This window comes from Sycon ciliatum, chromosome 6, assembly GCF_964019385.1.
Source record: "Sycon ciliatum chromosome 6, ocSycCili1.1, whole genome shotgun sequence".
Taxonomy (NCBI): Eukaryota; Metazoa; Porifera; class Calcarea; order Leucosolenida; family Sycettidae; genus Sycon; species Sycon ciliatum.
The window spans coordinates 2,481,450-2,503,273 of record NC_088648.1 but is presented as its reverse complement, the minus strand read 5'-3'; the positions used below and the strand labels follow the sequence as shown (position 1 = coordinate 2,503,273).

The 21,824-nt window shown below is 49.1% G+C and overlaps 1 protein-coding gene across 3 annotated transcripts; it reads right to left on the bottom strand.

The window, feature by feature from the left end:
• Window positions 1-346: 346 nt before the first annotated feature.
• LOC135819155 (uncharacterized) lies at window positions 347-21,602 on the bottom strand. 3 transcript variants are annotated; one of them, XM_065332315.1, is made up of 8 exons: window positions 21,134-21,602; window positions 18,902-19,220; window positions 16,932-17,057; window positions 16,198-16,337; window positions 8,820-8,897; window positions 8,491-8,573; window positions 6,497-6,545; window positions 347-2,851 (listed from the first exon to the last, which is right to left on the bottom strand). In XM_065332315.1, exons 1-8 carry the CDS (start codon window positions 21,350-21,352, stop codon window positions 2,609-2,611), a joined length of 1,257 nt encoding a protein of 418 aa, XP_065188387.1. In that variant the 5' UTR covers window positions 21,353-21,602; the 3' UTR covers window positions 347-2,608. The 3 variants fall into 3 exon arrangements, with proteins under 3 accessions (XP_065188387.1, XP_065188386.1, XP_065188388.1); XM_065332314.1 differs by having other exon boundaries at window positions 6,497-6,614; window positions 21,134-21,601; XM_065332316.1 differs by lacking the exon at window positions 6,497-6,545 and having other exon boundaries at window positions 2,655-2,851.
• Between the last annotated feature and the right edge of the window lie 222 nt (window positions 21,603-21,824).

Genomic DNA, 21,824 nt, shown 5'->3' with positions numbered 1-21,824 from the left:
TGGCGCACACGTACGTGCTACTTTCTCAAACTCTGCAGCTCTCACATCACATCGCCCAGCACAGCTCAGAGTTGATAGAACATTCACTATTCAACTCCATGTCACAATACAATAGAAAATAATATTATTAATATTGGCGACAACTGCTCAGTCAGACCACACGTTTAGCACAGCCGACACTGCACAGTGAGTGTAGCACAGTGAGTGTACAGTGAGCGTACAGAAACAGCTAGAGAGAGAGAGAGTTCGTTTTAGGCTGAATAGTTCTGAAGGAGAATTTCAACAAATCGGTCTAAAAATACTTGTCTAGTAAAGTAAGTCAGAAAGGCGGTAATGGAGCAAAAAAAGTTGAAACAATAATTAATTATGGCAGAACAGACACACAGAGATAACAATAATTATTGTATGCTTGTTACACAGGGTGTTTGGTCTTTTTTCTCTGGCTTCGCAATCCCAAGGCACAAACTCCATGCATAGCGGACTGGGTGCGCAGCATCTGGGACTTCTGTTTAGTTGTGTCTGGGACTTCTGCTTAGTTGTGTCTGGGACTTCTGCATACTTGTATAAGTTGTATCTGAGACTTCTGCTTGGTAGCATCCGGTGACTTCCGCATAGTTGCATCTGGGACGTCTGCATAGTAGTGCATAGTGAAGCTATGCATGACAAGCTACGCTGAGTGCCCGACTTGCCTCTTCTCGTGCGCTACAAGTGTGATGTGCGCCCACGACAGGTACATTAATTCGTTGCTGCACACACAATCGGCACATGTTTGACTGTCAGCACTCAGCAGCATACTGTGCTGGGCTGTGGTACAGGTATCGCACTGGGCTGGTTGCCATACCGGGCTGTGGTACAGGTATCGCACTGGGCTGGTTGCCATACCGGGCTGTGGTACAGGTATCGCACTGGGCTGGTTGCCATACCGGGCTGGTTGCCATACCGGGCTGTGGTGCAGGTGCTGTACTGGGCTGTGGTGCAGGTGCTGTACTGGGCTGTGGTACAGGTGCTGTGCTGGGCTGTGCTGGGCTATGTGACAGCTATCCGTACGGTGCCGGGCATAGGTGTTGCACTGTGCTGGTTGCTACTGTGCCAGGCTGTGGTACAGGTGCTGTGCTGGGTTGGTTGCCTTGCCGGGCTGTTGTATAGGTGTTGTGCTGGGCTGCTTGCCATGCTGGGCTGTGCTGGGCTATGTGACAGCTATCCGTACGGTGCCGGGCTGTTGTAGAGGTGTTGTGCTGGGCTGGTTGCTACTGTGCCAGGCTGTGGTACAGGTGCTGTGCTGGGTTGGTTGCCTTGCCGGTCTGTTGTATAGGTGTTGTGCTGGGCTGCTTGCCATGCTGGGCTGTGCTGGGCTATGTGACAGCTATCCGTACGGTGCCGGGCTGTTGTAGAGGTGTTGTGCTGGGCTGGTTGCTACTGTGCCAGGCTGTGGTATAGGTACAACGCTTGGTTGGTTGCCACACTGGGGCATGCTGGGCCGGTTGCTATGCCGGGCTGGTTGCCGTGCTGAGCTGGTTACTATGCGGGGCTGGTTGTCATGCTGGGTTGGTTGCTATGCGGGGTTGGTTGTCATGCTGGGTTGGTTGCTATGCCGGGCTGGTTGTCATGCTGGGTTGGTTGCTATGCCGGGCTGGTTTACAGGTGTTGTGCTGGGCTGTGTGATAGCTATCCATACTGTACTGGGTCTGGCACGTACAAGAATGATAGTTCAGTTGGTCATACCTACCAGCAATGTAGCCCTGGGCTCGGACAGCATAAGAAAGAAAGTAGTCGCCGAAAGCACTACACAAGCCACCCGCATACCAGGGTCAAGGCTCCATCAAACCAGGGCCAACGTGCGTAAGACCGAGATCAACGTACAGGGAAATCGCCAATGACAGCATCCACCGTTGGCGGTGAGCAATGTGACACGCACACACACATTCAGCACACTGGCCATAGCGGTGAGCAGCGCTGTGCACATATTCAGCACACGCTGGTCACAGTGGGAAGCAGTGCTGGTCTCGTAGTGTGAAAAAGCAGCATAGAGCACGGCAGCCATACAGCATGCTGAACATTGTATACATCCACGGATGCAGAGATGCACATACAGCAAGGTTAGCAGAGTGACACACACACACATGCACGCACACGTATGCACACACACACACACACACACACACACACACACACGCACGCACACACACACACACACATGTATCCCCGGTTAGCTGGCTATCGTCGCGGCCAATAGTAGCCTGGCGCAGTGCCCACGCATGCATCTGAACGGGAGAATGCTGTGCATGGCACACTGTCTACCGAGTAAGCATCGGCTGGTGTAGAAACACGATCGTGTGGAGCAAGACAAGTAGCGTGAGTTACGTGCCAGTCAGTCAGTGCACCACCTTACACTGTCCCGGCAATCCGATGCTGCCAGGGTGTACTGTAGGAGTGTAGGGCACGTGATGCCCGAAGCACACAGTTTGAATGGCATCGAGCACAACTACTTGAACACAGATTGCAATGCGTCGTGATCGCAGGCTTCCTGCTGGTTGTAGGGCGCTATAGCAAATGCAGCACACGCTCAAATCCTCGGCTTTGTGTAGGTTTCGGCATGCTCAAACACGGCTCATATGGTCACGCCAGCACTGTACACAGTCTTGAGCGACAAGACCAGCTTGAAGATTGGTGTGATAAGGGCGGCCACGAATGGCCAAGAGTAGAACTGCAAGTAGTGTACAATGTCCGGAATTCTCAAGCTGCCCCACAGGGACAAGATGCCCGGTCCGGTCGGGGGTAATGCCCTCAATGTCCAGTGCTGAATAAGGGCAGTGAAGGGAGCCAAGTTATGCGACGTTGAGATTTGACGTGGCTGAACAACAACAAAACAAAACAAAAATGTTGCACTTTTAGTTCTGGGTAACAGCCACAACAACCACGGCCACAACAGCCACAACCACAACCACAACAACAACAACAACAACAACAACAACAACAACTGATCAGAGCTGACAGACAGGACTATGGTGGTGGTGTTGCCTTGTACATAGCGGAACGTTTCAACACAAGGGTACTGACAATACCAATGACAGCAGCAGAATGCATATGGACGAGAATTTCCACCGGTAACCTTTCCCTCGTTGTTGCAAACATTTACCGACCACCCCGTAGCGATGGCACCCTCTTCTGTGCGGAACTGGAAAGAAGCATCAAAACCGCCAGAGCCGAAGGTGACGACCTCCTACTACTTGGAGACTTCAATGCCAAGAACAGTGCGTGGCTCACCACAGACAGAACAGATCGCCTTGGGGACGACATACAAACTCTGCTACACACATACGGCCTCACACAACATGTCAGATTCCCTACTTACATCCACCGACAAACACCTCTCTCATGTCTAGACCTTGTTATCTCCTCACTCCACACCAATGATATTCATATCCAATCACTTCCACCGTTTGGCGCATCCGATCACACTACTATCAGTGGCCACATCAATAATCAACTGCCCCCCATAATTAACAACTCCCCTCCACGATCCAGAAGCACCACATTCTGGTCATGGACAGACAGCACTATCCACCTTCTTCGAGAAGCCCTTTCACGCACAAATCTCAACCACCATCCAAACCAACACGACCCATGCCCAGTTGACACCTTCTGGCGATCCTGGCGCGACAATGTCCTGAGCATCGCCCAAGAACACTGCCAAGTTACTCGCACTCACCCCCCCCCCCCTTGGGACAGGAAGAACGTGTCAGCACGACCATGGATATCAAAGGGCCTCTTGAAAGAGATCAAGGATAAGCACAGAAAACACAGAATATACCTTCACTCACGCTCGCCTGACGACTGGAACACGTTCACTGCCCAAAGAAACCGTGTCACCACCCTCCTGCGTCGTGCTAAATCGGATTTCGTAAACAACTCAACAGCCTCCTCTACTTCCTTACACCGCCTCATGAAGCACCTAACTACAGCTACAAAACAACGCATACCCGAACTCGTCAGCCAAGCAACTCCTGCAACGACACCAGCACAAAAAGCCGCTGCCCTCAACGAATTCTTCATTTCACAGAGCAAGCTGTCCGTGGCCAATGCGCATGAGCAAACTCCAGCCATCAACACCACCCCTGACATCCTCAGTCCCCTTCAAGAAATCTCGACTTCCCAAGCTGAGGTCGAAAAACTCCTCCGCGGAGTTGATACCAACAAAAGCCCCGGGTTTGACTCTCTTCCAAACCGCCTACTCAAAGAAGCGGCTAAGGAACTTGCACCGTCGTTATCGTCTCTCTTTAATCTATCGTTCCAAACCGGAGAAATCCCACAGGAGTGGAAAGATGCCACCATTACTCCAGTACCCAAGCCGGGTGACCCAACCCAACCAACAAATTATAGACCCATCTCTCTCTTGAGCACTACATCAAAAATCCAAGAAAAAATTGCACATCAACTCCTCTACAAGCACATCACACCCCACCTGCCCAACCAGCAGTCCGGATTCCGCGAGAAAGACGGCACTGAGCAGCAGCTCGCCCGTCTCGTCCATACCCTCTCCACTGCGAGAGATAACGGGAAACACGTCAATGCCTGCTTTTTCGATTTAAGCAAGGCCTTCGATCGTGTGTGGCATGCAGGCCTTCTAGCAAAACTCTCCCACTATGGTGTCCAGGGCAACGCCCTGGAGTGGTTCCGACAGTACCTGTTGGGGCGTCGGCAAAGGGTCCAGGTGGATGGCGACCTATCGCCTTTCCTCGAGATCCCTGCCGGCATCCCTCAGGGATCTGTTCTTGGGCCGCTTCTATTCCTCGTCTACACCATAGACCTTCCACACGCATGTGAGAATCCCAGCACCACCTGTAGCCAGTTTGCAGATGACACCGCTCTGATTTCCATAGCGAGAACTCTTCAAGACTGCACCCGAAACCTACAACAGAGTGTTACAGCAGCTGGAGACTGGCTTCAAAAAATGGCACCTGCTGGTTAACACAAAGAAAACAGTCATCCTCCCGTTCTACCACAATAACCGCCCCCCTGAACAGCTACCCCAGATCACCCTCTGGAATAGTCCGCTTACCGTAGCACAAAAACACAAACACCTCGGAATAATCTTTCAGCATGACCTCCGTTGGACGGAGCATGTTGAATACATAGTCAAAAAATCACTCAAGTCTTTCAATATTCTTTTTAGACTAAGGTCTACACTCACCAGTGATTCTTTATCTCACATCTATCAGACATACATACTGCCTATATTCTCATATGCGAGCAATGCTCTCACACCGTTGTCCCACACTTCCCTTGACAGGCTAGAACGACTCCAGCGGAAAGTCGCCAGAATACGTCTCCACCTTCCCCTTTACACACACTTAGAACACTCCCACCTTTTGCATCGCATCAAATGGCCAACATTATTTTCACGCTTTAAAGTTAAACATATACTCTTCGCGCATTCTCTGCGCCACAATTATGCCCCACCACATATACTCTCGCTGCATACTGCTAGCAACGTGCAACCTTCGTATAATTTACGTCGCTCTCGTACTTGGCACTTGCCAACTCCGCGGACTGACCGCTGTCTCCATTCTCCCCTGTACAAGGCCCTTCATTACTTTAATTGCCTGCCCACCCAGCTTCGCGAAATCCCTTCTCGTACTCCCTTCAAATCCGAGGTATCCCTGCTGTTGCACAACTCTGTATGCTCGTGTAGCAACCACCCCTGCCCGTACACTTAAGTACGCAACTCTGTATGCTCGTGTGGCGACCACCCCTGCCCGTACACTTAAGTACGCAACTCTGTATGCTCGTGTGGCGACCACCCCTGCCCGTACACTTAAGTAGTCATTAACCCCTAGGCCCTGCCCACCCAATTCTTCCTCACTCTTTCTCCTTTCTTACACTATTATCTCTTATTGGCCACTGGCTATCGTGAGAATAAAGATTTGAAACAACAACAACACATTGGCCACAGCCAATCGCGAGAATAAAAGATTTCAAACACCAACACCAACACCAACAGCAGCAGCAGCAGCAGCAACAGCAACCGCAGCAGCAGCAGCAGCAGCAGCAGCAACAACAACAACAACAACAACAACAACAACAACAACAACAACAACAACAACAATCTCTTACTGGCCACTGGCTATCGCGAGAATAAAGATTTTAAACAACAGCAACAGCAGCAGTAACAACAGCAGCAACAACAAGAACAAAGCATTTGGCCATTGATCTGTTGTGTACACAGTGCGAAAAGTCTCTCTCTCTCTCTCTCTTTCTCTCTCTTAAATTCAGTGGTTGCTCCAGAGCCGGGTCAGCCGAATCAGCGACCCGGTTGGGGTCCTGACGTACATGCAGTATCCGCACTTGAAGGTACGCAGCTCTGACCCGGTTGGAAGAGTTGTACCAGGTACACATGTACCCGGTTGGTTTGAAATCTTAAAGCAGACACTGCTGATTATGGATAACAGTACACTGGTTCATACATATCAAGAGTGAATCCTCACTGAAGACATACCAGTTCTTGGCTCAGGTCAAGGACGGCTTCTTTGATGGCACTCTCCACGCTGATGGCGGCAAACAGAAGGTTGCAGAGGAAAGATGTCCATACAAGAACGATCATCAGCAGGGTTATCCTACACACACACACACACACACACACACACACACACACACACACACACACACACACACACACACACACACACACACACACACTACTATCAATCAGCTACCCCGTGGGGTCACGCCGCCCTCCACTCAGAGAACTGAGCGCAAGGTGAGGGGCAGTGGCGCAAAACAAAACAGGAAGTACAGCAAAATGAATTGAAAAAAAGGAAATCAAAACAAGCTGCCATATTGATGGAAAAGGACTCACAAACAGAGGAAAGAAATATCACAAACCAGATGAACAGTCTGCTGTAGGTCCACTATAAGTATAACATGCAACGACTGAAAAAGGAACATGATGTTCTGTTCAACGTCTGTACGCGTACTGCTTCGGCCTTCATAAACCAGGAAAGCACAATCTTGAACTGGAGGGTGGGCACCGAACGTCCCACAAGGGCTCCACAAGACGAACTTTCACGAAACGACGAGGAGTGTGCACAGCAAGCTAACATCACTACACCATCGCCGCACGACGACTGGCCACTCAGGTCCAAACAACACGACAAATCCACAATTCCAGCGATACACCGCGCAGGAATAAATTGCTGCGAGTGTGGCCTGTTTCCTTTCTCATCCAGGAATCCACCTGCTTTGCCGAACGCCACTGCATTGTTTCAGGCTGGGGATCGATCCGAGGGCTCGCCACGCCACTGCGGAGGATGCGGAAAGGACGCAAGAAGACGGTGACGACAACAAATAATTACCCGCCCTGGTCGTCAGCTCACTGAATGTCCTTCCGCGCGAGCGAAACCGGCTGCAAGGCATGAAAAGCCTACTGCCACTCAATACCCAGGGACGACCCTGACCAGAAGGCCAAGGCCGCCCCGTGGAGGAGGCCAACAAAGAGAAAACCAGGAGCTAACAATGAACCGTTTCCAAGCCATCCCTCTTCAAGTTCAAGCTGGCTGCGGCCCTGAGTTTCACTGCATCATGCCCGCATCTCTGTGCCCGTAACCTACACACACACACACACACACACACACACACACACACACACACACACACACACACACACAGGTGCATGCACATGTACCATGTACCGTGAATACGCGCGTCACAAGAGAAGCAAATCTGGAAATGCACCCACAAATTTTCTCTTTATAGCAACGATAGCGGATTTGATTCTGAATGAAATAGATCAAGACAAGCGCCAGATAACTGTCTAATCCACATAACTGGTGAAGTCGTGTGACTTGACCCCCCCCCCTGCACACCTGGTCTACACCACACAGAGTAATAGTACATCGGAAGAGGGCGCATGCACACACACACACACACACACACGCACACACGCACACACGCACGCTGCATTGCATTTCAGTGCCGTACCGCGAGAGTGCCCCGTCTGGTGGGGGCACCCCATGTTGATTTCAAAGCCAGGGAAGGGAAATAGTATGGCAGAGCGCAAGTTTGTACGGTATGAGGACCTTAGTACTAAGGTCACACTTTGCATGTTCTTGTGTGGAGCTCCAAGATAAACTGAGTAGGAATTGTGCAATGCGTGTTTACGGTATGCGTCGTATGGCCCACACACAGGTGCAATGCGTGTATACGGTATGCGTCGTATGGCCCACAGACAGGACACCAACTCCACAACATGACCACAAAAGGATGAGTTGGCGAGGCGCTCTTGTAGTTGTGGTACCGTAGAATCCCGCGTATAAGCCCATGCCCGCGCATAAACTTGAGCAACAGCTATGCAGAATGAAACGCATATGGATTGGCTTCTGGCAAGGGAAGCTCTGTACTGTGAACAAGGACAGTGCAGCATTGGTGGGAAGAAGGGTCACGGCGTAGCAAAGAGACAGAAAGCAACACCGACTCCTTCACAGCAGATCTTACCAGAGTTTGATGCGTTTAGGCGTCAGTCGCGATGCAGAGACCACATTCTCAAACAGATAGTAGACTAGAACGAAAAGAAAGAGCTGTGAAAAGCAGCAGCAGCAGGGGCATCAGCAGCATCACAAGCAGCAACAGGCATGACACAATGCACAGACACACAGAATCAGTTACTTCTGAAGTAAGACTTGGTTTGAAAGCAAAAGGCACACAGACGTCGCAGGAGAATGCTGCTTTTCACATCCACCCCCCCCCCCCCCCTCTCTCTCCTTCTCTGTCTCTGTTTCTTCCTCTCTCTGTCTCTGTCGGTCTGCCTGTCTGTCTCTACTCACCATATAGAGGACGATGATCAGCTGCCGGAACGTGTCCATTTGCCAGAATGGCGTGTCGTAGCTGTGTTCAATGTGATCCTGTGAACAGAATATACATCCGCACAGCCAACCCCACAAACAAGCACAAGTCATCAGGACATAGCAGGTATTATATTAGTGTACACAGAGAGGGTGCTAAGGACGCACCCAATTAGTCCTGTGTTTTGATTACCCCGGCTGACCGATGTTTTGAGCCCCGGTCCATTTGTGTGTGTGTGTGTGTGTGTGTGTGTGTGTGTGTGTGTGTGTGTGTGTGTGTGTGTGTGTCCCATATGGTGCAGTGGTATGTGCAGTCGATTTCCAATTGAGAGGTTGCGGGTTCATTCCCGACGATTATGGTCGCACACGTCTTTCTTCTCTTTCTCATTCTCCTAGCTCTTCTTTCATTCTCCTGGGTGGTTACCAACAGCCAGTGTATGCCGGAGTATGTGGTGTGGCGTGTGTGTGTAAAAGAAATGAAAAAATGAAAAATATGGATTCACTGGCCAGAAAAAGCCACTTCAATCAGCTGTGTGGTGGATACCAGGCTAAAATTAGTGGCAGTCAATTCATCAGCCTTGCAAGCTGTTGAATGGTGTAATCCCAGCACAAGTTGCTATGTCTAACATAGCTGTTCGCTATCATCGCTTCCGCGATGGGCAGGTCTGAGGTGTGTGTGTGTGTATGTGTGTGTGTGTGCGTGTGTGTGTGTGTGTGTGTGTCTGTGTGTGTGTGTGTGTGCGTGTGTGTGTGTGCGTGTGTGTGTGTGTGTGTCTGTGTGTGCGTGTGTGTGTGTGTGTGTGTGTGTGTGTGTGTGCGCGTGTGTGTGTGTGTGTGTGTGTGTCTGTGTGTGCGTGTGTGTGTGTGTGTGTGTGTGTGTGTGTGTGTGTGTATGCATTCATTCATGCATGTACATACACAGGGCGCGAAATAACGGTCGGACATCGGACAATTTCCGACCGTTTACGGTCAGTTTCCGGATGTTTTGTACATATCCGGACAAAGTGTCCGCGCACCTTTTTGCAAAGTACAAAAAAAGAAAAGGCACTTCAATCCTTTGTCTCATAGTACTAGTCATTAGTGATGTCGTCTGGCAAGAGAAAGCCAAGCACCGCTGATGCGGGTGCTCCTCTTGGAAAGAAGCCCAGAGGGTCAAGACGACCACTTGTGACAAGTGGGTCGCCGAGTATGATACTTGATAGGGAGCTTTCAACTAACTTCTGTTTGGCTGAGCTATGAGCGCAGTCCCTCAGATCGCAGCGTTGTCGAAAATTTGAAGTGTAAGATGTGTTCCCGTTTTGTTGATAAAATTCGCAGCAGCAAGAATTTTTCTGACTCCTTCGTCGTTGGCTCAAGGAACCTGAAAACGTCAGCCTTCAAAGATCATGCTGCTTCTGAAATGCATCGTCGTGATAACATTTCGATGGTATTAATTCTACACTGAACATTGTGTGATTTGATGTGAAAATTGCATGTCCGGACATGTCCGGCCATTTTTGCAACTGGCAGGACATTGTGTCAGAGCATATTTTAATCCTTAGCGCATGCCCTGCATACATGCCTAAGTACATGATACCTTGTATGCCTACCGCATCTTGCATACATATCGCCAAAAAAAAGGAAAAAAAGCTGGCCGACTGTCATGTTACCAGAAACAAAGGACCTTTCAGTGCAGCCTAACCATTTTCAACCACATTTCGGTGGTAGTTGTTCTAACATGGTAAGAAGCAGGGTATATTCTAGGACGAATTTCCAACCGGTTACGGTCCAATGAAGAGTTGGGGGGTGCGGGGGTACCCCCGGAATTTTTTTTCAAAATACAACCCAAATATGGCACTCGACAGCAATTTAACAGATTTCTTGGTGCTGGAGTGTAGCAAAGATATAAGCAGCTCCATTCACCCACAGAAAAGTACGGGCGGTTGGAACTGATTTGTAACTTTTCAACCGGTCGCCAACAATTTCAACCGGTCGCCAACAATTTCAACCGGTCGCCAACAATTTCAACCGGTCGAAAACCGGTTGGGGCGGCTCTGCATCACCCCACATTTCTGGCAGGAACACCAATCGTTATTTCCTTGTCGACCGCTCGAGTCGTCCGCTCCAATTTCCTAGCCCTCATCAGGCTGCGCTTCTACCAGGGGCACCTCAGGAGGTCCTTCAGGTTCCTTAGAGTATGGTCGCAGTTGTGAAGCTTGGGAATGTTGACCAAACATCGTTCTTCATTACCGGAAAATTCAAACAACTAAGATCTTCAAATGCAGAGAATTTGAATACTAATCACACGTGACGTCATCAAAACCATCAAAAGAGGAGACAAACTTGGCCCTCCCTGGCTTCATGTATCGACTTTTTGGGTCTAGTTTTCGCGATTCCCCATTCCTTGGGGGCCATATAAGGTCCCCATTATCCATATAAAACCGCTCTGTGAGCGATTCTGAAAAACCTTTACTGGTTCTGCCCTGTCGTAAAAGTAAGAAATTAGAACTGGCCCATTGTCCCCCCAAATGTGAACTGATCCACCTAAATCGCGAATGACGGGACCCGAACGCACCAGTAGCACGAGGTCGGGAGGGCACAGGACAGCAATTATCATAGGGTAACACCACCTACCGCTAGTACAGTACATGGCCTATAGTCCGGACCAACGTCCCCATCTGCATCCACAGGTAGGAACCTCGTGCTACTGGTGCGTTCGGGTCCCGTCATTCGCGATTTAGGTGGATCAGTTCACATTTGGGGGGACAATGGGCCAGTTCTAATTTCTTACTTTTACGACGGGGCAGTACCAGTAAAGGTTTTTCAGAATCGCTCACAGAGCGGTTTTATATGGATAATTTCAGTTCTTTTTCCGTTCCCTCCCCACCCCAACCCCGAAGGTAAACATGATGACCACGCGCGCGTGCGATGTACTGTATGTAGCCATGAGACTGCAATAACACACTGATACATACCAGCCCTCTCCGCCTCGCTACCCCGCACACAGATACACAAACATGCGTATGCACACGGCACACACACGTGGCCACGCACATGCACACAACACAAACAGGAAATTATTCATATATAATGCCATGCAAAGCAGTGGCCACCGTACTTGAGGAAGTCGGTTGTGAAACAAAAATAATTCAACTACAGCGTGCAGACAAGCTGACGGCCAAAGCACAACATAGCAAACATGACATTTGGCCAAGGATTGCAGTTTGCAGACCACGCCATGGAAGCAGCGAATACAGAATGTAATATCATACAAAGTGACAAGCAAGGAAGTGGCCATCATACACCAGAAACTTGCAGAAAGTCACACATCCAACAGATAGAGAAGTGAACAGCAATCTGATACAGCCCACACAGGACAAAGCTGACCTGTTACTCGTCCCAGGATCGCAAGTGGCAAATCCTTTTCAATGCATAACATGAAGGTGTACGTTAGACGCATGGACAACATCTGACCGTGTCGCCAGCATACAATGTCATCACATGTTTACCCCACAAGTTACACACATGCACAGTAGAAGCACAATGAAAGCAATGGAAAAGTACGATGTGGTTGCTGAAGCATCTTCACACTTCAAATTCAGACTTCAATGTGGTCGTCACGGGATGATATACCTGCAAGATACAAGTGATGAAGAAAGAAAGCAGAAGGTCGTGAGGTAGGCTATGAGTAGCCCTTTCCCAAAGATGCCATAGTTTTTCGCAACTTATGCTTTTCGCAACCGTGCCAAAACAAGTGCTAGTTGCTGAAATCGCATCCATATTTTCAGAAAAAGCTCAAAAGTTGCCAATATCGCAACTCAAACTTGGAGAGTTCTTGTGCAAAACCTACAAAACATGAAGAAGAAATAGCAGAAATGCAGCGATGCTGCGACAGCAAACTCGTACACCCCTTCCTGCTGTGAACCACCACTTTACACATTGCCAGTAGCCTGTTGCATGTATCCTACATGTACATGTACATCATTACAGTGCACGGAAAAGAGAATGCACATAATTATCATAACTACCGTTGATCTACTGTTTCTCAGAAATGAGCCTGAAGCAATTTTGCAATATTATGATGCGCAATTCGACACGATCTGCGATGCTGCGTGCGATGTGCCCTGCTGTCATGATAGTGACAGTCACCGCGGTATGTTTTGTCAACGTCGCACTCTTCTGTCAAGTCCAAAGTGCTCACATACTTGGCAATGTCTTTGCAGTGATTAACATTTATCCTAGTTATGTCACGGGTAACTTTAATGAAGTACCCGCAGGCCGTGTCGATCCGCACATCGTCCACTCTCTCATGTACTTGGCCTGCTTTGTCTGTGTATCCATTTCATGTGCGATCCACAAAATCGACTAGACAGTGGTTGCAATACGCTCTCTATCTGAAGACGTTCTTCTGGCGACATCTCGCCATGTACTTGGCCTGCTTTGTCTGTTTATCCATTTTCATGTGCGATCAACAAAATCTCAATGCACTACAGAGACTAGACAGTGGGTGCAATACGCTCTCTATCTGAAGACGTGAACCATTATTTTTTTTGGAAAAGTTATACGTACACCTGAAACGTAATGAAGTTCAGGAATAGAGAGAGTGACTACAATACGCTCTCGACCTGATAATCAGATATAGTGATAACGTGTTAGAAGGTAACAGATCTACAGTCCCACCGTACCCTTCCGACACGACTGTGGACCATTAATTTTTTGAGAAATTATACGTACACCTTAAACGTAATGAAGTAGAGAGAGTGACTACAATACGCTCTCGACCTGATAACGTGAGTACAAGACACTCTCCACCTGAAAACGTGTTAGTAGAAGGTAACTGGCAACATATCAATGGGTTGCCTTACCGTGGTCTAGAGGAGACGTCTTCGCAGCAATATTTTCCCTCCTGCGCATTCAGTCGGCGACGCGACAGCGTTTACTGGGCCGTTCCAGTTGCGGAAGACATTCGATTCATCGGGCCAATTCAGCAACAGGGCCGTGGACACACAGGGGGCAGAGGAGAGACATTGTTAGGGGACAAGAAATATGCAGTGGCAAGTGGCGAGTGCCGCATGGCTGTCAAGTTGTCATGCACAATTCAGCTATTACTTACGGTCCAGCTAGTCCTGCCATTGCTCGCTCGTCCTGGTTCCTCCTCGTTTGTCTTCCTGCACGTCTACACTTCTCCTTCCCCACCGTTGGCTTTGCGGTACGGGGGTGCCGGAAGGAATTTCCACCATGTATCCATGTACATGAAGTCCCACCATGTCTCCATGTACATGTCCACGGCCACGTCAGCAGTTTGTATAGTACCGGAAGGAGTTCCCACGATGTCTCCAAAGGCCTAGAGCGGACGTCTTTGCAGCAATTCTTTTCGCCCTGCGCATTCAGTCCGCCGACGATGTCTCCAAAGGCCTACAAAATTGTAGAGGGGACGTCTTTGCAGCTTTTCACCCTGCACATTCACTCTGCTGACACGACAGCGTTTACGGGGCCGTTCCAGGTGCAAAAGGTCCACGTCAGCAGTTCTCAACTATTTCGCGTACGGGATAGTCGCCGCGACAGCGTTTAAGGGGTCGTTCCAGGTGCAAAAGGCATCAATCAATGGCACTTTGCAGTACGGGGTACGGAAAGGGGCCTCCTCGTTCGACTTCGTCGACTTCTGCAGTTCTCCTTCCCGTCAGGGGTACCGAAAGGGGCCTCCTCGCAGTTGTCCTTGCCGTCAGGTCCACGTCATGCAGTTCTCAACTCTTTCGCGTACGGGATAGTCGTCTTTGTCGTAGACCTACGCGACATCGGCGTTTACCGAGTGTCATTGGCACAAAGCAGACCGTTGAAGGGGTCACGTGTCAAAAAAGTATCAACAACGTGTCGACTACGTGTCGACCACGTGTATAGCGGTACACTCAGCGGTACACTAATTCTCGTGCCATTCTCGTGTCACAAAACTGGAACATCGAGTACCAGTATGGAAAGGCTTCAGACAGGAAGCCTTTCCAATGAAGAGAACACACCACCGAAAAAATTCCCGGAGTGCCCCTTTAATATGAGCTGGGTATAAGACCACATATAGAGTGACCATGTATAGCGGTCTGTGAACAATTTGACCATATATAGAGCAATGACCACATATAGAGGATTGCTGGGCTACTGAGTCCTACATATAGATTGACAATGACCCTCGGCCTCCAGACAGCTGTTTCGCTAGATCAAAATTTAGCAGCAGCGGACACAGCACAGCCCTGACTGGAGTGAATGCCCCATGGGCCTCTCGGTGTGTCAAGTGACTGTTTTGCAGCGGAAGATGCTGACTGAAGGCGCAGGCAACATCAGTGTACGTGTTCAATGGGTATGGCGGCGTGGTGTGGCTGTGTGCGACGGGCTGGCAGGACAGTGATTGCCTCTGGGTCGGCCAGTTCGCTTCGTCGTTCGTTCCCCGTCACGTCACTATGGGACAAGTACAGTCAGCCGCAGCATCTTTGTTTTTGTGGCACATGCAATAACTAACTTTTCTGGTGTTAGACTGACTGCTGTTTTTTTGCACCCCCCCCCCCCCCTTTTCACACGTGCTACATGTTCCTGTCCCAGCCATGAGCGGGTGTCGTTATCACCTGACCTTGTTATCACTTTTGTCACTTAGGGTATGCCACGTTTATATGCAGAATGAGCGCAATTGCACCAATTTAGCCCTATAAAGATCAGTCTATTCTTATTATGCTTTCATTCAACATCATATGCCTCCACTGATGAGCTCAGGAGGAGCGAAACAGCTGTCTGGAGGGGCATTGTCTATATCAATCTATATACAGTGTACCGGAATTGTCCTCGCTGTGGTGAGGGTGATGTGAGTGCAGAGTTAGGATCGGCCAAGAGCGCAATGTGGTGGTGTGGTGTATTGGATTCCATAATGGCCGGGTCGTCGCTACTTCTTCTCAGCCTCAGGATTTGTTGCAATTACAAGTATTACATACAAGTAAGTAATTGCCATAAATCCTTCGGCTCTACATTTAGAACTCGGATGTTGAGCCATAAATAAATGTAGAAAGGAAAAGGACATAAGGATATGAGTTACTCTTAACTCGTATCCTTATGTCCTTTTCCTTTCTCTACATTTATTATACACATAAACACCATGTATGAGTATTTCGCTCCTACTCTTGTAGTATTCGAGCACTTTATGTGGGGTAGTGCCTTTGCTGTTTGCGTTACGCAGAGCTCAGTCTGGCAAGGTACGTTCGGGCCTAGCTTTTAATCTTGCTTTGGAAATTTTATTTTTCATTGCTACCAGATTCGGCCTCGTTTTCTCTGTGCTGCGCTAACGAGTCCGCAGAGGACGGAACAGTTCTGTCAGCAGATGGAGTAAAACACCATCTACACGTACGGTTAGATTGAGGAAGTCATTGTGCCAAGCAAGCAGGGCTAATCGGAACTCCACGTCGCTGCCATTGGGTGGAATTATATGACGGCTGTTGAACTGTGCGACGTCCTGAGTGAACTGGAGCAAGTCTGCAGCGATGCCACCTGAGCATGCACACACACACACACACACACACACACACACACACACACACACACACACACACACACACACACACACACACACACACCTTGAACATGCCCATTGCCGACGGCAATGATAGCGAAGGGACTATCAACTAGCTTTTGCAGTACGGAGCGTGGCGCTCATGGCAGTTGAGACACCCACCCACCCAACCACACATACTACACATACTACTTCGAAGTACACACACACACATACAGACACACACATGCACACATACATACTCGCTGCCAGAAACAGGCCATGTGTCCACCAAGAAGACAACTACACCTACGCCCGACAACAAACAAACATTTATATGTGAAGTGCAATGCGCATCGTCGTCCTCCTCCTCCATTTTTTGCTTTTCATATCCTTTGATGGACCAGTACTCCATAATGCACACGCAGGTATTTCAAGCCTCACATATCGCACTCACATACCGCACTCACAGTGCAAACACAACAATCCGACACGGGTCCTATAGACACTCAGCATGCAAACGCGAAGGAGTACTAGTAGTAGATCTACAGGACGGTGCTAGCGCCCTAGACGAACAATGGTACAGTACTGACCATGCAGCCAGAGAAAGACACTGACGACAAGAGGCAGTAGTAGGAGATTGAGCAGGCACAGGAACGAGGCGTCCCGAGACGTGAGTCGCATGTCGCTCATAAGCGGCCACGGACTTATGCCACCACCTGTAAGGCACAACCACCACCACCACCACCACCAGCAGCAGCAGCAAAACCACCACCACGACCACACACAAAAAGCCAAAATCTGACCAATTATTGAAGTGACATTATTCCTTGAACTTCCTCGACTTGGACCACTAGATCTCCTACATCAGCGTTCGATGTACAATTCAAACGCCAGTAAATGCGTATCCCATTATAAATGGGATACGCGGAGGCTAATAGCCTCCATCAACTCGACACCTTGTAGGACGCATGTATCCCAAGTGTGTGTGTGTGTGTGTGTGTGTGTGTGTGTGTGTGTGTGTGTGTGTGTGTGTGTGTGTGTGTGTGTGTGTGTCCCATATGGTGCAGTGGTATGTGCAGCGATTTCCAATCGATAGGTTGCGGGTTCGATTCCCGACGATTATGGTCACACACGTCTTTCTTCTTCTTCTCAGACTCTTCCTGACTTTTCTTTCATTCTACCGGTGGTTCCCGGTTACCAATAGCCAGTGCATGCCGGAGTATGTGGTGTGATGTGTGTGCGAGGGAAAAAAATGAAAAGACCAAAAATAGGGATTCACTGGCCAGAAAAAGTCACTTCAAGTAGCTGTACGGTGTAGACCAGGCTGAATAGTGACGGTCAATTCTTCAGCCTTGCAAGCTGTTGAATGGTGCAATCCCAGCACAAGTTGGCTATGGCTTCTGCCGTAGCATTGCTATCATCGCCTCTGGCGATGGGCGTCCAATGGTCCAATGGTGTGTGCGTATGTGTGTGTGCGTGTGTGTATGTATGTGCGTATGTGTGTGTGTGTGTGTGTGTGTGTGTGTGTGTGTGTGTGTGTGTGTGTGTGTGTGTGTATGTGTGTGCGTGTGTGTGTATGTGTGCCAGCTAGTTCGGTTGGTGGGCACACTTATGCCTGATTGTGTTGGGTCTCGGCTGCTTGATGGTGTAATGTTGTACCTGCGACCTTGTTGGTTCCAGGGTTCATATACTTTCTATTCGAAGTATACATACCTGATAACCATGGACTGCTTCTGGCTAGACTGTCCCTCCAGGAAATCGCGATTCCACAGATGCAACAAATTTCGCGATTTTGGTCCAAACCCGCGATTTTCAGCAAAATCCGCGATTTCCCGCGTTTTTTTGGTGTTTTCTGCACTATATCTCACATTTTTTATGCACTTTTCACGCAGTTCTTTCCATGATCCTGTAGGTTATTTGCACAGTACGACTCCCGAGTAGACAAACGATGCAAATAATTTCGTGATTTGGCCCAAATCCGCAATTTTCTGCAAATAATTCCGCGAATTCCTGGCAAGTTCTGTATCATTCCACACTTTTCGTCGCATTTTTTGTTACTTTCTGCCGCAATTTCTTGCGCAAGTTTTCGAGAGTTTTTCCGCAAATTTCCGTAGGGACAGGCTAGATTAACTCTTGTGTAATCAATGGTGCTAGTGAAGCTTATATCAGATCCACTCTGATTTAGCAACCCACACTAGTAGCAAGTATTACCTTCACTAGGGGCAGGGGTCACTGCACTTGGATCCCAGGACGGATACCCTGATGCCGTCAATCCTTTTTCTGCACCTTGTCCTCACCTACTTACTGAGGTGTGGCGAGCTCATAAGTGGGATCATTTTCAAGTCCACCCAGAGTTTCGGGGATTTCAGGGGGTGTCGGCCGTTGGGTGGTTCAATAGCCAATTGAGTCATCTTTCCCAGATTCCTTTTGAGTCTCTCTCCCCTCTCCCGGGGAGACCCACGTGACCAGTTTTGGCAGTGAGGAACAAGTACAAGTGCATGTGCGTGTGTGTGAGTGTGTGTGTGTCTGCACGACAGGAGGCAAAGAAGCCTCAGCTCACCGGACGCAAGCCGATCGCTGGCCTTGGATTTGCTGGCATAGTGCTGATCCTCCAGTTGCCTCTGTCGGTGGAGAATGCCCTGGCTGATACGGGGAGTAGCGGGCACATCACCACCACCACCAACAGGAATAGCAGCAACTCCTAGATCCGTGTCAGCGCTGTGACCACCATCATCAGCACATGCCATGAACGTACCATCAGCCGCCGTGGTCGCCAGGCTGCTTGTGTGGAGAGCGCCGCTCCGAGTAGTGGCAGCGAACAATCCTCCAGCCCGCGACCTGGCCGACGACTGGATCAGATCCAGGGTTGGGCTTTTGACCTGCAGGCAAACAACAGAATGGTACAGATGAAAGAAAGCAAAAAAATCACAGTTCGTGTCAGACTCAGCTGAAGGCCGAGTTTTCCGCATCCGTAGGAACACCACCACCAGCACCAGCAGCACCAGCACCAGCAGCACCAGCACCCCCACCACCACCACCACCACCCTCTATCGAAGCAAACATCAAACAAAAAGTAAAGCTCTTGTGTATGTCTGCTGTCAAGTCAGGCAATGGATACATTGGTAATATCAAGAGTCCATAAACAAGAGTATGCAACTGTGATCTCTTTTCTATGGGCCAGATGCACGGCGCGTTGCCTTCATTACATCATTCAGCTGCAGTCCGTGCACTGCGGAAAATCAAACACCGCACTCTCCCTCCGGTTTGAAATGAACTTTCGTACTGAACTGGAGTTCACGTGCCAAAATTTAGAGATCGTGTAGGCACTGGAACGAATCGAGCAAACACGGATGGGCTCACACGAGAAATTGTGGGTTTGAGTGCATGCTTTCAGAGCCTGATGAAGACAAGTTATGTAATGAAGGCAGCGCGCAGCGCACTGACCCATAACCACAGTTTGTTCTTGTTTATGCACCCTTGGTAATATCTAGATTCTAGGAGATCGGCATCATCAGATTAGGTGCAAACGGTTTGCAAATGTTTTCCTTCCCATTCCATACCAAGGTTTGAGAGACTTTTTTAGCTGGTTTGGTTTCTTAACTCCCTTGCGCTTCTTCTTTGTAGGTGTCGAGTGACGAGAAAACAAAGTATTTATATGCTTTGAAGAGGTTGGTGCGACTCCGGCGATACTTGGGGTATTGTGTGTTGCTCCCTACGTGGGAGCTCACGCTTTTCCCGTCGACTTGAATCTCGCTTGACGGACTCACGGCTGCCATCCAGAGCACACGAGAATTCCATCGAACTTTCCACTCGACACACCTGCAGGAAAGCACCACTCCCTGCTCAATACACAGTGTTTCGGGGAATTCACCTCTCATCAGAGCTTGAGTAGGCTAATGAAAGTTGTGCTCCGAGAGCACCGCATTATGTAGTGCTCTCCTAGCCAAAACATCAATAGGGATACCAACAAATTCAAGTTGGCAGGAAAAGCGCGAGCTCCCACGTAGGGAGCAACACCCAATTCTCCAAGTATCGCCAAAGTCGCACCAACCGCTTCTTCATACTGTTGTCCCCAGGGCGCGCTCGTGAACTACATGTAGATGGTTTGGAGGCAACAACGTTGTGAATGGCTAGCAGTCCTCAGCGTTTGTTCAGCACCTCCATGACTGCACGAGCGACACTGACTGGAGCTTGAAGGCGCAAAATGGTCTGTCATCGGCTCATCACAATTCGCGAACTAAACCGGGCGCAAACGATTCCGGGTTTACAGTAGGCGGAAAGCAAGGAGACCTAGAGGCAGAGAACACTGGAATACTGCCATGGGCATTTAGATGATCCACTTTTGTGGACAGTGTGTTATGGTCAATAATACGGAGGATTAGCAAGACGAAATTCGCGTTCGTGTTCGCGAGCATTTTTTCAGTTCGCGAACTAGATTGCGAACTTTCGCATTTTTCGTTCGGAAAAGTAGTCGAAACACGAACCGCGGATTTGTGTCAGGACAGTCATAAATTTACTACGCTGTACTGTCTGTACAAAACGACGTGTCAACGTCATGCATGTGCGAATTCTGTTTGCTAATCCTTCTCATAACGCGAATTCCGTCACTGAGTTCGACTTTCCTTGGAGTGCAAACACGAACGCGAATTTCGTCTTGCTTATCCTCCGTAATATGGTGACGCATGCGGGGGGGGGGGGGGGTGATGTGGTACATTGTAGTATTACTACAGGTTGAAGTGGAATCTGTCAACTAACTTCCACCACGTATTGATAGGGAACTCAATGCACTTACCGGTCTGTGTGGTGGTGTCAAGGAACGTGCCGCGGCATCGGCCAGCCTATTCTTTATCCTCGATAACGGCTCAGGGGCCACATTCGTTGGCGGGGCACTCCGGGCTGCTTCGAATTCATCGCCGGAGAAATCCAACATGGAGCGCTTTCTGGGCGAAACTTTTCCAGTAGGAGAGGCGAGTACTCCTCCCGAGCGACGCCTGTGCCGCCGCAAATCCATGGGCTGCTGTGGTAAGGTAAGATCGTGGCAGTTGTGTAGTCAAATAAATGTCTCTTTACTCGGCGATATACGATATTTTAGGAATTTTTCGTTCTCATATTAAAAGCACTGAAAGTAGCCATTTGCTTCATCTCATGTTACGTCCCCAGACTCAAGAGATAATAGTTACACATACGAACCAAACCCCAGACGAAACTACTATTGTAAAAAAAACTCTTGCTGACAATGTAGTTTACCTCTTGGAATGCTACACATGTTCGTGCTTCTTTCTCCGTTCGAAAGCCTGCAAAGTTATTTTTTGATCTTCCCGCGATAATGTGTGATTCATGAATCATAGAGAAAATAATTATTTTCAAGTCGTGATCATCAGGGAGTCGTAAAATACCGGTATTTTACGACTCCCGGGTCGATAGTGACGTGTTATCTGCATGAAAGGCTTTTTTTGTACGATGAAGTGTCGTCATGACTCATC

What these genes read in the sequence shown, in the direction of transcription:
- LOC135819155 (XM_065332314.1), bottom strand. Translation starts at nt 21,352, where the DNA reads ATGGATTTGCGGCGGCACAGGCGTCGCTCGGGAGGAGTACTCGCCTCT. An exon ending in TGTCTTTCTCTGGCTGCATG is followed by an intron (nt 16,338 to 16,931) that starts GTCAGTACTGTA and finishes GTGCATGCTCAG; the next exon opens with GTGGCATCGCTGCAGACTTG. An exon ending in CCTAAACGCATCAAACTCTG is followed by an intron (nt 6,615 to 8,490) that starts GTAAGATCTGCT and finishes GTGTGTGTGTAG; the next exon opens with GATAACCCTGCTGATGATCG.